We start from the raw sequence: 17,420 nt of genomic DNA, 5'->3' as shown, positions 1-17,420 counted from the left end.
CAAGTGGGAAGTGTGACAAATGTGTTGGACATAACTTGAAAGATGTTGTTTGTTTTACAAGCCAGTCAGCTCAGAGGAGTGTAATATATTCCGCGTTTGAGCAACAAAACAGGTGTCTATTTAAATGAGCTAGTTCTTAATAAAAGAGGAAGATCTATACGATCTGTAGTTTGTATTAAAGGAGTATGAGGGATTTGATCTCGGGGTAAAGGTTGTGTACACTCTTAAAAAATAGTGTAACCTAAAAGGATAATTCAGCTTTTCCCATAGGATAACCCTTTGAAGAACAGTTTTTGGTTCCAGGTAGGACCATTTTGGTTCCAGGTAGGACCATTTTGGTTCCAGGTAGGACCATTTTGGGTTCCATGTACACTGACAATACAAAACATTAAGGACACCTGCTCTTTCCATGACATAGACTGACCGGGTGAATCCAGATGAAAGATATGATCCCTTATTGATGTCACTTGTTAAATCCACTTCAATCAGCGTAGATGAAGGGGAGGAGACAGGTTATAGAAAGATTTTTAAGCCTTGAGACAATTGAGACATGGATTGTGTATGTGTGCCATTCAGAGGGTGAATGGGCAAGACAAAATATTTAAGTGCCTTTTGAACAGGGTATGGTAGTAGGTGCCAGGCGCACCAGTTTGTGTTTAAAAACGGCAATGCTGCTGGGGTTTTCACACTCAACGTCCAGCCAACTTGACACAGCTGTGGGAAGCATTGGAATCAACATGGGCCAGCATCCCTGTGGAACTCTTTTGACACCTTGTAGAGTCCATCCCCCGTCGAATTAAGGCTGTTCATAAGGCTGTCGTGTCTCTGATTATGATTAAATGAGATGACAGGCTATTTTATCAAATCGATTACCTAACGTTTAATTGATTACGTGATTGAATTAAACCATGCAACAATTAACTCATTAATAAGCTGGGGCTCCACGGAAGAGTGTTTAAAGAGCTGCTCTTCCGAATAAACTCTCTTAAAGATCTTCAGGTCTTTTATATCACTAGAATAGAATGTCGACTTTCCAAGATACAATTTATGTCGTCCTATCATCAGATATAATGTCGCAGACAACAACTGATCTCACAACATATTCTTTAAGTACCAACGGACACGTTCAACTGGTTGAGAAAGGGAATTATTGTTCCATTCCCCAATCTTTTGATATTACCATACTTTCTCTGTGGTAACGCAGGGATTTCCAAGAGTCCATTCTGTAGAGTGGAGAGAAAACAGGGCATTGTCATGACAGGGAAAAGGGGGGAGGGGTGCAACTCAGAATTAGGAAGCTGTTCCTAATGTTTGGTACACCCTGAAACCCTTTTTTAAAAATGGAACCATAAAGGGCTCTAACTGGAAACAAAAAGGGTTCCCCGAAGGGGACAATTGAATAACTTTTTTGAAACTCTTTTTTTTCTGAGTGTAGTGGTTTGATTTCTGAATGGACAGACATGGACATTTTTCTGGCCTGTATGTGTGTTAGCTGGAGTGTTGTTTAGCATATTGTGTCCAGAATGTCTCTGAGAAGAATTATATTTTTCCTCCAGGAGCAATGGCCTTGTAGCAGTCAGAGTTTTCCTTGTGGCTGTGGACTGTATGGGGTGGTCATTGTGGTGCTAGGAGTGGTCATGCATAATTGACTGTTAATGGACTACTCGAGAGACTCTCAATATTTAATCTGCTGTGACCTTTATAGGTGGGAGCTGGAATGCCTTCATGTGTGAGAGTTGTGTCCCAAATGGCACCCTATTCCTTATGTAGTCCATAGGGTACTGGTCAAAAGTAGTGCACTATGAAGGGAATAAGGTGGATGAAGACCTAGAGGAACTAAACCATATAGTTCATATGTTGTAATTTCCAACACCGTTAGGATTCAGGACTCTACTGTCTGCACCAACTCAGGTAAATAACTCTGATAGATGAGGATGGCCTTCAAGGACTTTTATATCTGACTTCAGCTCAGGATTCACACACAGCTCTGCCCAAGGTTATGACACTTGTATTGGTTTAGCTCCTTATTATTTGAGCCCAGAGAGTCACTGCTGTTGTTTTTATTGTTGTTATTGTAGATTATTATTATTTTTAAATCACACAAAAAAATCCCTTAAAATTAGCACTCGGTCCCCCATTACATTATCTTTGTAAAAGGAAGCTCAAGAAGATTGAAGGATGAACCTTGAATATCTTGTTGAATATCTTGTGCCCACCCAAACAGACCAAAATGATGAGGTGGTGTTGGCCAGGGATCAAGCCTGACCTTGGGGCTTGGCAGGGCACACTATGTCTTGTCTGGTCTGGACTGGACCGGTCTGGTCTGGATGTCAGGACGTGCAGACCTCTCCCGACAGACCCAATTGTCACGTTCTGACCCTAGTTATTGTGTTAATTGTTTGTTTCCGTGTCTGTGTTTTACACCACACGGTGCTGTTTTCGGTTTTGGTTATTCACGTTACGTTTATTGTTTTGTATGGAGTGTTCAGTTTATGTGTTTAAATAAACAACCATGGACACTTACCACGCCGCATATTGGTCCTCCGATCCTTCTCGCCTCTCCTCTTCAGACGAAGAGGAGGAAAACCATTACACCAATCATCTGCGGTCTGCAGTGTGGAGCAGCTGTCTTATCCACAAGGTGTTCTGTATAGCCTGCTGTAGAAGCTAGGGTGTGTCCCAAATGGCACCCTATTCCGTATATAGTGGACTACTGTATGAACCTATTCTTAGGAAGCTGGAGCTGTAGGAGCTAATATTCCAAGACAGAACTAATAGGATTATTGGTAAAAGCCATGCACTGTTTTTATTTAAGTGATAGTGCCCTCTAAGCCGGTGTTTGGGTTATATATTGGCACGGGTGTTTTCATTAAAAACGTTATAGAAAATGTGCTCACTTGTCAGGACACTGTTGTTCAGAGGAGCCAACAACACAGTAACACAATCAATACAAACTGAAGCTGGTAAGACTAATATAAAGACTGCAAACTCATTTTTACCTTTTTTCAGTTGACAGTTCTTTGTATATATCCATAAAAAATGATGCCAGTTGATTCATGATTTCGACTAGCTGAGAAACGCTGCCTGTCTGTCCGTCTCATCCCGACTCCCGACACGTTCATTACTATGGAGCTGGAGATCGAATTTGAATATTGAAACAATGTTGCAATTGTCGGAGAGACAGACAGCAAGGTTTATACAAATATCTGCTGTTAAACTACATGTTAGTCTAAAAGAAATGTGAGATAATGTCTAGATGCTTTTTATAGTGGAGATCAAGTTTATAAATTGCTTGGCTGGGCTGATGAGTCAGTGGATTGTGCAGTCGGAAGGAACAGAGTAAAAACCCATTTCAACGTCATAGATTTAGCCTTTAGTAACTTGTTTAATAGGCACTGGCTGGAATGTGGTTTTAATCAATCAGCATTCAGGATTAGACCCACCCATTGTATAAATGTGCACATGCCACACATTTCCAGTTACATTGACCTTTACCAAACTACCTAAGGTTAAAAATACTGGATACTTTAGCAGATTGTTCTGCTTGTTTGGAAAAACGTTTCCTACTGGTTTCTCATGCATAATTATATGAAATCAACATATTTGACTTATTTTTTTATTTTTTATTATTCTTTTCATAATATTTCTCACCTAATTCAATGCTGTAAAAATGACTAGAGAGCGGTCTCGCCTGGCCATCCTTCCAAACTTTGTCACATTGTCTGAACCGAGCGATGCCTGTGCGTCCGGGCAAACTAGAGAGTGGAGTATTTACTCAACACTCTCCATAGTGTGCATTCATCTACCCATTGTGTAGGAGAGTTTATCCAGTGTGTTGGGAATAGCATCATCAGTGAAGTAACTGGAGCATGGAGCAGCAGACTCCCAGGAATAGACCTGGGTTCAAATATTATTTGAAAGAAATTCTAATAATGTGCCTGTGCTTGATTGAGCTTGCAAGGCACAATCGACCAATAGAAAAGTCTGAAAATGTTAAATCTCGCCCATCTGACACTCCAGACAGGCTAGAGCAAACGCTCAAAATATTTAGAATAGAATTTGAACCCATGTCTGGCCAGGACAGGAGCAACCTTGGACGCAGTGTATTTCCCGACATTCCCCCGTGCCTGTCTCCCTCTAGCCTCCCCTTCCTCTCCTCTCTTTTCCCTGGGATTCAAATAAAGGAGCCCCATCTGAAATCAGATCTTTGGGAATTACTCCTCTAAAGAGAAGGGCTCCTGCCCCCCCCCGCTTTTTTGTTGTTGCACCTTGTCTCACGTTTATTGAGCTCCTTGTGCTCCTCTGCATACCAATGCTGTTAAACACTTTTCTGTTGGTAAGTGGAGTCAATAATATGGGAGGCCAGTGGAAGCTAAAGAATCTTTATAATGGAGGGACAGATGTTAAGCTCAAAGAATTCTGAGAACAAAGACCTGTTTCTCTGAGCCTTAGATCAGGGTTTTCACCCAGGGCTTTGGGGAGGAACTGGTTTCTCTGAGTCTTAGATCAGGGTCTTCACCCGGGGCTTTGAGGAGGAACTGGTTTCTCTGAGCCTTAGATCAGGGTCTTCACCCGGGGCTTTGAGGAGGAACTGGTTTCTCTGAGCCTTAGATCAGGGTCTTCACCCGGGACTTTGAGGAGGAACTGGTTTCTCTGAGCCTTAGATCAGGGTCTTCACCCGGGGATTTGAGGAGGAACTGGTTTCTCTGAGCCTTAGATCAGGGTCTTCACCCGGGGCTTTGAGGAGGAACTGGTTTCTCTGAGCCTTAGATCAGGGTCTTCACCCAGGGCTTTGAGGAGGAACTGGTTTCGCTGAGCCTTAGATCAGGGTCTTCACCCGGGGCTTTGAGGAGGAACTGGTTTCTCTGAGCCTTAGATCAGGGTCTTCATCCAGGGATTTGAGGAGGAACTGCAGGGGGTCAAATATTGAAGTGGAAAAAAGTTGACAAAATATATATTATTCAATTTCGTGCGATGTGTATCGCTAGCAACAACAGAATTAACCAATTTTTAATTGCAGTACATACCTACAGTTAAGCACGGCCCGAGGGGGTGTGGTATATGACCAATATACCACGGCTAAGGGCTGTTCTTATGAACGACGCAACACGGAGTGCCTGGACACAGCCCTTAGACATGGTATATTGGCCATATTTCACAAACCCCAGAGGTGCATTATTGCTATTATAAACTGTTTACCAATGTAATTAGAGCAGTAAAAATAACTATTTTGTCATACCCGTGGTATACGGTCTGATATACCCTTCTGTCAACCAATCAGAATTCAGGGCTCAAACTACCCAGTTTATAATAGAAATTAGATGTCAGCTTTATTTCTTGCCTCCTAATATTGAGGAAATTACACTCACACACGGTGAATAGGCTACCGGTGAGGCAAGTGCCGCTGGCTGCTGGTAAGTTTTCTGGGGAGGTCAATATTAATGAAAAAACGATCTACCAAATCTATTTTAAAATGTTGATTACTTCTTCATTCACCTGTTGTTAAGACAAAATTTAGCCAACGTATGAGGTCTGGGTCGCTGGTTTTCCTGGGAGGGGGTCCCTGGTTGAAGGCCCCTGTCTTAGATGGTTCTCATTCCCTCCCTCTATTCTCCATGTCCCTCCTTCTCTCTCGCTCACCTCTATCTCTCCCTCTCCTATCTCCTATGTTCAAAGCCACCTTTGGCCTTCCTTTCAGGATCTGAAAAATGTCCCCTCAGAGTTACCACTATCCCAAAGACCTCTTGAGTGAACAAATTGTTAAAATAGGCCAGACGCATATCCAGATTTATGTCTGATTTATTGCTGTCCTACTCCCTGAAAGCCTATGAGCCCAAGGGTTAATGAGTTAAAGCTAGTGTCTAAAGGTTAACGTCCTTTAGTCCTGCCTGTGGACAAGGGTTAAAGATATGTAGCCTTGCATCACAATTGTCTAAGAAACAGCCATCTATAATAATAGCTATTTAATCTGACCTGGTTCAATGATAGATGTGACCCCCACCTCTCTAATTCAGCCCCTATTCTCGTCCTCCACCCCCTCTCTCATTACTGCTTATATAGAGTTTAGTCTGATTAGGCTGAATCTCTCTCTCTTTCTCTAACTCTCTCTCCTTCAGCAGTAGGATCCTCTGTAATGGGAGTTTTATACAGTGTGGCGTGGTAATAAATAACAGAGAGAGATTCATGTCCGGTCCTCAGAGCTTGACTTATGGCCCATTATTGTGAGAAACAGTGCGTCCCAAATGGCATCCTATGCCCTTTATATAGTGCACTACTTTTGACCAGGACCCATTACTCAGTCTAGGTAAACATCTTGATGTGTACAGTAGTGTAGTGTATTTTTAAACACATTGTCCCAGTCAGCCAGTGTTATTTTGCTGCTTACTCAGTGTAGAGCAGCTCAGTGGGTCGAGGACTGCTGATCCTGCCTGCCTGCCTGCCTTGCTAGGTGAGAGAAGGTGACTGAGTGGAGGAGGACCCGAGACAGACACGGAGAGAGAGAAAAGGACCCGTTGAGCATCCAGGTCCCCAGGGTCACCAAATAAGGACCGTCTGCTGTGTGAGTGGAGACAAGAGACAAGGACACTGTGTGGGAGACAAGGGCACAGAGTTGGCACTGGCACCACTCAGCTCAGCCGCCTACATTCCCTACCTTCCCTCACAGAGTTCTCCTGTCCATCATAAGACAGCCCAGTAGAGTTACTTTTAACAGTACAATACCATGGTCAAGGCTTCACGCTGACACACATTGGTATCAACAGTAAAGCTAGATTGACATGGGAGAATAGGTGAATTAACATATTTAATCTAATGTATTTTCCATTATAGATTTTATATATAGATTTTTCATTATAGATTTTCCAATCTATAATGAGCACAGTGTGACAATATTTACATAGATCAAGAGTCTAATCTAAAGTAACTCTGGGACTGGCAACAGAGGACATTAGCTGGGTTTTTAGTCTGGTGTATACTTTTCTCTAAAGTAGACTGGTGACTGCTTGTCCTTTGGCTGGGAATGAGGAGGAACATGGGAAACCAATATAGACAGCTAACCTGTAGCTCAGCAGAATGACCCTGGGCGGCGGTTAAAGATTAACTGAGATGTTTTTCTAGGGCCTCTTTGAAGTGTTCTTACTTCAACTCCTGCTTATCTTAATTACTGAGAAATAACCTTATGGAAGGAAATGGACCTCTGGCTACTTGCACCAACACACTACAGCTGCCTAACACAAGCACCAGTGGTGTTGTAATTCTGGCCTCCCAAACCTGATGATGACTGGCTCATATGATAAAGAATTATTCACTGATATTCCTGAATTATTTTGTTGTTGTTGTTTCCACCTTTATTTAACCAGGTTGGCAAGTTGAGAACACCTTTATTTAAACAGGTAGGCAAGTTGAGAACACCTTTATTTAAACAGGTAGGCAAGTTGAGTACACCTTTATTTAACCAGGTAGGCAAGTTGAGAACACCTTTATTTAACCAGGTAGGCAAGTTGAGAACACCTTTATTTAACCAGGTAGGCAAGTTGAGAACACCTTTATTTAACCAGGTAGGCAAGTTGAGAACACCTTTATTTAACCAGGTTGGCAAGTTGAGAACACCTTTATTTAACCAGGTTGGCAAGTTGAGAACACCTTTATTTAACCAGGTTGGCAAGTTGAGAACACCTTTATTTAACCAGGTTGGCAAGTTGAGAACACCTTTATTTAACCAGGTAGGCAAGTTGAGAACACCTTTTATTTAACCAGGTAGGCAAGTTGAGAACACCTTTATTTAACCAGGTAGGCAAGTTGAGAACAAGTTCTCATTTACAATTGCAACCTGGCCAAGATAAAGCAAAGCAGTTCGACACATACAACGACACAGAGTTACACATGGAGTAAAACAAACATACAGTAGAAACAAGTCTATATACGATGTGAGCAAATGAGGTGAGATAAGGGAGGTGAAGGCAAAAAAAGGCCATGGTGGCAAAGTAAATACAATATAGCAAGTAAAACACTGGAATGGTAGATTTGCAGTGGAAGAATGTGCAAAGTAGAAATAAAAATAATGGGGTGCAAAGGAGCAAGAGGTAGTTGTTTTGGCTACGTTCTGAAAGCATTGCACAGCTTTGGATTTTGCCCTCCATGTTGGCTACTTTTCCTGCCCACAAGCGGGTGATCCTGAAAGTGGTTAATGTCGAGGTAAGGTGGAGGAGGGTACCTTTGAAGCCTAGCTTGAGGTGAATGTTGTCCCCAGCGTAATGTAAATGATTAGACATCCGTGTAATGTTCACAATGAGACGTATGACCGGGGAACAGGCAGACTCGTGTGGTATTGTACCTGTACATGGTCTTAGGACCTCCCTGTGGGTAACTGGCACTGAAGACAAACTGCATTCCAAATGGCACCCCTATTCCCTTTTTGAAAAGTAGAACACTATATAGGGAATAGGGTGCTATTTGAGATGCATCCCAAAGCCTTTGCTGTTACACAGCTGAGACGAGACGAGAGGAGAGGAATAGTGTCAGGCTAACATTAGCAACATTGTGTGAACATAGAGACGATGCCAAGCATTCCACAATAAGATCCTAACTTTAATCCAGCATACCCAGGAAGTTAGGAGGATCCGTCTTCTCTTAACAACATTTATTCGGTCTGAAGTCTCTTACAACAGCTGTGACTGCTTATTAGCGTAGTTGTATAACTCTACAGGTTGTTGAAGGAGTTTGTAGCAGAGTTTCTGAAGTTGTCTGTGACTGCTGTGGTGGGGTAGATCCAGGTATTTAATGTGCTAGGGAATAGGTCCAGTAGCCGTCACGACTCTCCTGAGTCCTGGAAGGAAACGAGGAGCTTGTAGCAGTTTTCCATAAAGAGATGATGTCTGGTGGGAGAGGGCCAGGTGATTAAGACCAGTAGACTTCACTACTCAGAGATCACACACACTGTGATTACCTGTGGCATGGGTCTAGCTGCTCCCTCTAAGCCCTAGTACAAGGTAGGGAGATCTAAACACACACACCCCTCTGTTCCAGCAGAGTAATCCAGAACACACACAGGGGGAAAAGCTATTTTCACTCCAGCAGACGTCTTACCTGCAGTAGTTATTAAAGTAGAGAGTTATTAGACCCATCTATACTCCTAGTATGGCCTTAACCCCTGAGAATCTACAGGCTTGGGCCAGTGGCATGGATGTACTGTAGTAGCTTGGTTTACATTAATATAGTACCGAATATAGTACGGTTCTAGGATACCCACCCATTACCGTGGAAACAATCAGACTTTGAAGATGAGCCAGGAAACTGGCAGCCCTTCAGTTAGTTCAGCCATATCCTCATCATCTCCACTTTATTTAGCTCTACTTTCGGCATCTTCACTTTATTCTCCTTCGTCTTCTATGTTAGTTCAGCCATATCTTTGTCATATTCATGTTCTTTTCTCTGTTCAGAAGACAGGTAGAGGTTCAGGCGGCATTGAGGTCTTGAGTTGGTTCATTGGTTCATAATAAAGTCATGAGGTGTTTTCTTCTTCCCCAGAGTCTTGTTGACAGAATCAGATCTAATGAGTTTGGTCTCCTCTCCTCTAGTTCTGTCTTTTCCTTTTGGCCATGATGTGGTTCAGCAAAGTTTACTCCATGGTTTAGGCAGGGATGTCTGAGTTGGTCATGAGTCATGAGGTGTTTTCTTCCACCGAGTCTCCTTGACAGATTCAGGATGAGTTAATACGTGTCTGAGTTTAGTTGTGAACGAAAAACAACCATTTCTAAGTTCTTCTTTGTCTCCTGCCCTCTACTGTGTGTTTGCTCTGCTGGCCCTGGTATGACCTAGTGTTTTTCCTCTTCTGGTGTCACATGTTTAAGTCCTATTAAAGTCCAGGTAAGGGAATGTGTGTTAGTCTATTAGATCACATGAAACCGCAATGAACAGGTGCAGTATAGGCCACGGTTCCACTCACTCACCATGCTACATGCCCTTCTACACACACACACACACACACACACACACACACACACAATAAAACAGTAACGCTTTGTGAATGTGTAGGTCTCACCCTCTCTTGAAAGGGAAAAAGCTACATAGCAGAGTGGTCGACTGGACATGACAGATTTACTGACCATGACAACTGGGGGAAGGGTTGTCAGGGGGAAGGGCAGAATGAAGGAGAGGAGAGAGGGGACTGGGGGGTTAGGGCCTCAGAACAATATGTGTCCCAAATGGCACCCCATTCCCTATATAATGGACTACTTTTGACTGGGGGCACATAGGGCTTTCTGTTTTACCTGGTAATTCATTACCCACCTAGTGTCCCAGGTCTAATTTAGTCCCTGATTAGAGGGAAACCAAATGAAAAAAAGCAGTGGAACTGGCTTCGAAGTCCGTATTAGAATGTGATGAATATAGGCAATGAGAAGCCATTTGGAACTCAGATTCAGACCCGCCATGTAGTTTCTCTTTCACTCTTTCATTCCTCCCACCTCACATCTGCCAGCTGTACTGTAGAAACACATGGGTCTGTCTCCCTCCTCTACCTTCATCCCTCCTCTCCCATCCTCTTAATTTCCCTCCTCTCCCTTTAATCCTCCATCTCCTACTTTCCCTTCATCCCTCCTCTCCCTTCATCTCTCCATCTCCTCCTCTACCTTCATCCCTCCTCCCATCCTCTCTTAATTTCCCTCCTCTCCCTTTAATCCTCCATCTCCCTCCTCTACTTTCATCCCTCCTCTACCTTCATCCCTCCTCTCCCATCCTCTCTTAATTTCCCTCCTCTCCCTTTAATCCTCCATCTCCCTCCTCTACCTTCATCCCTCCTCTCCCATCCTCTCTTAATTTCCCTCCTCTCCCTTTAATCATCCATCTCCTACTCTCCCTTCATCTCTCCATTTCCTCCTCTCCCTTCATCTCTCCATTTCCTCCTCTCCCTTCATCTCTCCATTTCCTCCTCTCCCTTCATCTCTCCATCTCCTACTCTCCCTTCATCTCTCCATTTCCTCCTCTCCCTTCATCTCTTCATCTCCCTCTTCTCCATTTTCTCCCTTCATTCCCGTCATCCCTCATTTCACACTGTTTAGGCTGAGGTGCTTGGAGCCACTGTTATAAACCTGCTGTTCATGCCAATAGTATGTGTGCGTGCGCGTGTAAGCGTCTACATGCTATGACTTGTCATTTTGTGTGTGTGTTTGATGTCTGTATGTGGTGTTGCTCTCTCCGTGGTCAGTATGGTAACAGGCAGTGCTGCCCTCCAGGAATACAGAGCTTTGAATTCCACTTCAAACAGGACTGATAAAACAACCCACACACACACACACACACACACACACACAGACTAACCTTTATCTCTTAATTACTATGAAGCCAATTAAACCTTCTACTTTATACTTCCTCCTCTGCACTGATAACTCCCACTGAATATGCTGTGTCTGTGTGTGTGTGTTTGCCTGTTCTTGTGTGCATGCGAGTGTGTTTGTGCTGATACATATGCCTCCCACCAAATATAGGCAGGGAGTCTAGCTGTCCTACAGGTACCCATAATACCACCGTGAAATAACTCGGATGAAAAGATTTTGAGATAGGAACATGTCCTGAAAACAAACAGCTTTTCCATTATAAATGTTTTGAAGTGCAAATAATGTGTTCAGAAGGTTAACTGCTTCTGGTGCTGAATGAATACCCTCTCATGTCGATCTTCGTTTTTGTTGTTGTTGACTGTTGTTGTTTACAAAGACAAACATCCACACATGTACGTGTGTGTGTGTTTCCTGTACTCACTGTACTGTCACTTTGGATGAAAGTGTCTGTTAGGTGAGACACATTGTGAAGTGATCGTTTCTGAGGGTGCTGATAATTAGGTTCTGTGTGTGTGTGTGTTTAGGAGGCAACAGGCTGAAGAACCAGGTGTTCAGGCTGAACTGGGCCTGGGTCTCCCTGGAGAAGGAGTACTATGTGGTGGACGAGGAGGCCAAGTACCTGGAGGTGGTCCTCAAACGACGAGGATACCTGGGAGAGACATCCTTTGTCAGTGAGTCAAACTACCTTATAATTATACTCCTCATTATGCACATTGTCTGTGTCCTGAATGGCACTCTATTCCCATCAGAGTCAGTACATCCATAGACATCATCATGACATCCTTGGCTCTATCCCTCCAGGGAAGCTCCACAGCTTTTCAGCCTGTCATGTTCATGTAGCGGATGGCTGAGTTAGCATGGCCCAGTGACGTCACTTGCCCCTAGATCTAAGAGCCAACTGTCGCTCATGGTCCAATCACTCCTTGTCCAATTTTCACATATTCTAAAGGAAAGGGATGTTAATGGATGTCCTGACAAAAGTAGTGCACTCTATATGCCATTTGGGACATTGCCTTGGAGATCAAATAGAAAGGTGCCATTTGGGACACACACCAAGAATAATGGAGGGCCAATCTCTTGACTCAGACAGAGCAGGGGAGGGACAGAAAACTTCAGGGTCATACAGTAAACAACCTTTCACCCCTGACTCCTCTCCTCAGGGCGGGATTTGTTATTTTAGCCAATCAGACAGGACGACCCTCCTGGGGACAGCAAGGGCTCACGGGAGAGGTTACGCAGAGTTGGTGGTCGTCAGAAAGACGCCCGCTGTCGCCGAGTTAGACGCCTCTCTCTGTGAACATTCCTTAAATTTTACTGTCCTGGACTGAATAGGGACTAAACACAGTGCAACAAAAGATGGGACAGTAAACCATAGTTTTATATCACAAAGTTTATACACAGGGTTTATAACAACAGTAAACCATAGTTTTATATCACAAAGTTTATACACAGGGTTTATAACAACAGTAAACCATAGTTTTATATCACAAAGTTTATACACAGGGTTTATAACAACAGTAAACCATAGTTTTATATCACAAAGTTTATACACAGGGTTTATAACAACCGTAAACCATAGTTTTATATCAAAGTTTATACACAGGGTTTATAACAACAGTAAACCATAGTTTTATATCACAAAGTTTATACACAGGGTTTATAACAACAGTAAACCATAGTTTATAACACAAAGTTTATACACAGGGTTTATAACAACAGTAAACCATAGTTTTATATCACAAAGTTTATACACAGGGTTTATAACAACAGTAAACCTTAGTTTATAACAAAGATTATACACAGGGTTTATAACAACCGTAAACCTTAGTTTTAAAACAAAGTTTATACACAGGGTTTATAACAACAGTAAACCATAGTTTTATATCACAAAGTTTATACACAGGGTTTATAACAACAGTAAACCATAGTTTTATATCACAAAGTTTATACACAGGGTTTATAACAACAGTAAACCATAGTTTTATATCACAAAGTTTATACACAGGGTTTATAACAACCGTAAACCATAGTTTATAACACAAAGTTTATACACAGGGTTTATAACAAAGATTATACACAGGGTTTATAACAACCGTAAACCTTAGTTTTAAAACAAAGTTTATACAAAGGGTTTATAACAACAGTAAACCATAGTTTTATATCAAAGTTTATACACAGGGTTTATAACAACAGTAAACCATAGTTTTATATCAAAGTTTATACACAGGGTTTATAACAACAGTAAACCATAGTTTTATATCACAAAGTTTATACACAGGGTTTATAACAACAGTAAACCATAGTTTATAACACAAAGTTTATACACAGGGTTTATAACAACAGTAAACCATAGTTTTATATCACAAAGTTTATACACAGGGTTTATAACAACAGTAAACCTTAGTTTATAACAAAGATTATACACAGGGTTTATAACAACCGTAAACCTTAGTTTTAAAACAAAGTTTATACACAGGGTTTATAACAACAGTAAACCTTAGTTTTATATCACAAAGTTTATACACAGGGTTTATAACAAAGATTTTATGGCTGACTACTACTGGCACCACTGGTATGGTTTTCATTGTTTTTGTCTGGAATCGCTATATGTTCAGGATGTCAATAAAGTTATGCTAATTTGAATAACTGAAGTGTGAGGTCAGATCAGATGGGTCGGGTGTATTGAGTTGTCCCCAGCTGTGTCTCACTGTGTCTTTGCTAGCTTTGAGGCTGTGGTGTGTTACGTTGTCCCTGTGTGCATCCCAAATGGCCAAAAATATTCTCTATATATTGCATTACTTTTGACCAGGGCCCATTGTTGGCCACAGGGCTCTGGTCTAATGTACAGCATTATATATGGAATAGAGTACCAATTTGGAAGCAGCCCTGTGTCTCTGCTAGCTAATGATCTCGCTCTCCCTTAGTGGGTATGCAGATAATATGCACAAATACGCAGATGATATACAAATAATATGACCATTAGACTGCCCTCTTCAAAAGACAATTAATGTAAAGGAACTAAGGAATAATATTTTTCTTGAAGAACACAAAGAAGAGGGGTATATCACCCTTTAGATAACTAAATTCCATACAGTGGAAACTTCTGAAGCTGTTTTTAAAAGATATTTAAAAAGATTTCTACGGTACTCTCCTAAATGTGATAGTATTTGAGAGCATATTGATATATTTCTCAGATGAACATCATTGCATCAGTGAAAGGCTTGTCTCTCCATGCTTATATGAGGTTAGGCAGAACAGAACAGGAGATATTTGGGATGCATCCCAAATGGCACCCTATTCCCTACATAGTGCACTACTTTTAACCAGAGACCTATGGTAGGCCACTATATAGGGAATAGGGTGCATTTAGGAACACCTCCAGAAGCACACACAGGAAGGACACTGACATTCTTTTCTGCTCCTCAATGTGTTTAATGGATCTCAAACTTTAAAAGATGGAGGGAGACAGAAAGAAAAAGCCAAATCTTCAGATGAAGCAGGCTCACAGGGTTCAGATCAGTCTGACAGATCCACTACCCATCTGCCTGGGTGCTGATCTCAGGCCAGTGCTTCACACAGAGAGGAGACAGAGGATATCTGCTCCATCCCAGCCCTGATGACAAGACCTAGGATGCGTCTGAAATGGCACCCTATTCCTTATATAGTGCACTACTTTTAACTGGATGCCTGGTTCTTTTATTGGACGTTGTGAGGCGTTCGGTAGCGTCGTGTGCATCACGGGCAGTGCTAGTCTAGCATCTATGTAGAGCTAGCCTGCTGCTTTATAGGCTAAAGCAAACATGTCAGCCTAGAGCTGCTGCTGGGATCAGGGCGCTGTAGTCCTCCTTCTGTTGTGTGAGAGACAGAGCCTGCTTCCCAAATAGCATCCTATTCCCTATATAGTACACTAGTTTTGACCAGAACCCATATAGGGCTCTGGTAAAAAGTAGTGAACTATGTAGGGGATAGGGTTTCATTTGGGATTCAGACAGAGTTAGGGAGCCAACTGTGCTCCTTCCTTCTACACATAGAGTGAGGGGAAAAAAGTATTTGATCCCCTGCTGATTTTGTACGTTTGCCCACTGACAAAGAAATTATCCCTCTAATTTTAATGCAATGTTTATTTGAACAGTGAGAGACAGAATAACAACAACAAAAATCCAGAAAAATGCATGTTTAGCCTTTTGTTAACAACACTGTCATCTCAGATTTTCAAAATATGCTTCTCAACCATTGCAAAACAATCATTTGTGTAACAGTATTGATAGCTAACGTAGCATTTAGCGTTAGCATTCAGCAGGCAACATTTTCACAAAAACCAGAAAAGCATTCAAATAAAATCATTTACCTTTGAAGAACTTTGGATGTTTTCAATGAGGAGACTCTCCGATAGCAAATGTTCAGTTTTTCCTGAAAGATTATTTGTTTAGGACAAATTCGCTCCGTTTTCTGCGTCACGTTTAGCTACGAAAAAAAACCTGCATCCAGGATTGTGTAAATCTATCTGCAAGCTCATTAGCATAACACAACATTAACTATTCAGGAAAATCGCAAATGAAATGAAATGAATCTATTTGCTCTCAAGCTTAGCCTTTTGTTAACAACACTGTCATCTCAGATTTTCTAAATATGCTTTTGAACCATAGCTAAACAAGCATTTGTGTAACAGTATTGATAGTCTAGCATAGGATTATGCCTCTCTTTCAGCATGCAACATTTTCACAAAAACCAGAAAAGAATTCAAATAAAATAATTTACCTTTGAAGAACTTCAGATGTTTTCAATGAGGAGACTCTCAGTTAGATAGCAAATGTTCCGTTTTTACAAAAAATATTATTTGTGTCATCTAATCGCTCTGTTTTGTTCATCACGTTTGGGTAAGAAAAAAAAAGAAAAAAAATACTAAGTCATTCAAATGCTAACTTTTTTCCAAATTAACTCCATAATATCGACAGAAACATGGCAAACCGATGTTTAGAATCAATCCTCAAGGTGTTTTTCACATATCTATCGACGATAAAATCCATCGTGGCAGTTGACTTTCTCTTCTGAAGAAAAGGAACGCGCATGGACCTACAGATTACGCAATAATTTCGACACAGGAAACCGGGCGGGACACCAGGTAAATGTAGTCTCTTATGGTCAATCTTGCAATGATATGCCTACAAAAACGTCACAATGCTGCAGACACCTTGGGGAAACGACAGAAAGGGCAGGCTCATTCCTGGCGCATTCACAGCCATATAAGGAGACATTGGAACACAGCGCCTTCAGAATCTGGGGCATTTCCTGTATGAAACTTCATCTTGGTTTCGCCTGTAGCATTAGTTCTGGGGCACTCACAGATAATATCTTTGCAGTTTTGGAAACGTCAGAGTTTTGTCTTTCCAAGGCTGTCAATTCCATACATAGTCGAGCATCTTCTCGTGACAAAATATTGCGCTTAAAATGGGCACGTCTTTTTATCCAATAATGACATAGCGCCCCCATAGGTTGAAGAGGTTAATGTGCTTCTTCTTGAGCCACTCCTTTGTTGCCTTGGCCATGTGTTTTGGGTCATTGTCATGCTGGAATACCCATCCACGACTCATTTTCAATGCCCTGGCTGAGGGAAGGAGGTTCTCACCCAAGATTTGACGGTACATGACCCCGTCCATCGTCCCTTTGATGCGGTGAAGTTGTCCTGTCCCCTTAGCAGAAAAACACCCCCAAAGCATAATGTTTCCACCGCCATGTTTGACGGTGGGGATGGTGATTCTTGGGGTCATAGGCAGCATTCCTCCTCCAAACACAGCGAGTTGAGTTGATGCCAAAGAGCTCCATTTTGGTCTCATCTGACCACAACACTTTCACCCAGTTGTCCTCTGAATCAATCAGATGTTCATTGACAAACTTCAGACAGGCATGTATATGTGCTTTCTTGAGCAGGGGGATCTTGCGGGCGCTGCAGGATTTCAGTCCTTCACGGCGTAGTGTGTCACCAATTGTTTTCTTGGTGACTATGGTCCCAGCTGCCTTGAGATCATTGACAAGATCCTCCAGTGTAGTTCTGGGCTGATTCCTCACCGTTCTCATGATCATTGCAAC

General features: G+C 42.0%; 1 protein-coding gene across 1 annotated transcript in view; it reads left to right on the top strand.

The window, feature by feature from the left end:
* The window catches only part of frem2b (FRAS1 related extracellular matrix 2b), a 114,508-nt gene that overhangs the window by 25,905 nt on the left and 71,183 nt on the right, over window positions 1-17,420 (top strand). The window contains exon 5 of the mRNA XM_052521836.1: window positions 11,858-12,004. Within this exon, the coding sequence (XP_052377796.1) occupies window positions 11,858-12,004 (147 nt within the window). The remainder of the gene's footprint in view (window positions 1-11,857; window positions 12,005-17,420) is intronic.

The sequence above is a fragment of the Oncorhynchus keta genome, chromosome 1 (genome assembly GCF_023373465.1).
Source record: "Oncorhynchus keta strain PuntledgeMale-10-30-2019 chromosome 1, Oket_V2, whole genome shotgun sequence".
Taxonomy (NCBI): Eukaryota; Metazoa; Chordata; class Actinopteri; order Salmoniformes; family Salmonidae; genus Oncorhynchus; species Oncorhynchus keta.
Note: the sequence above shows the minus strand (reverse complement) of the source record. Positions and strands in the feature narration are given on the sequence as shown.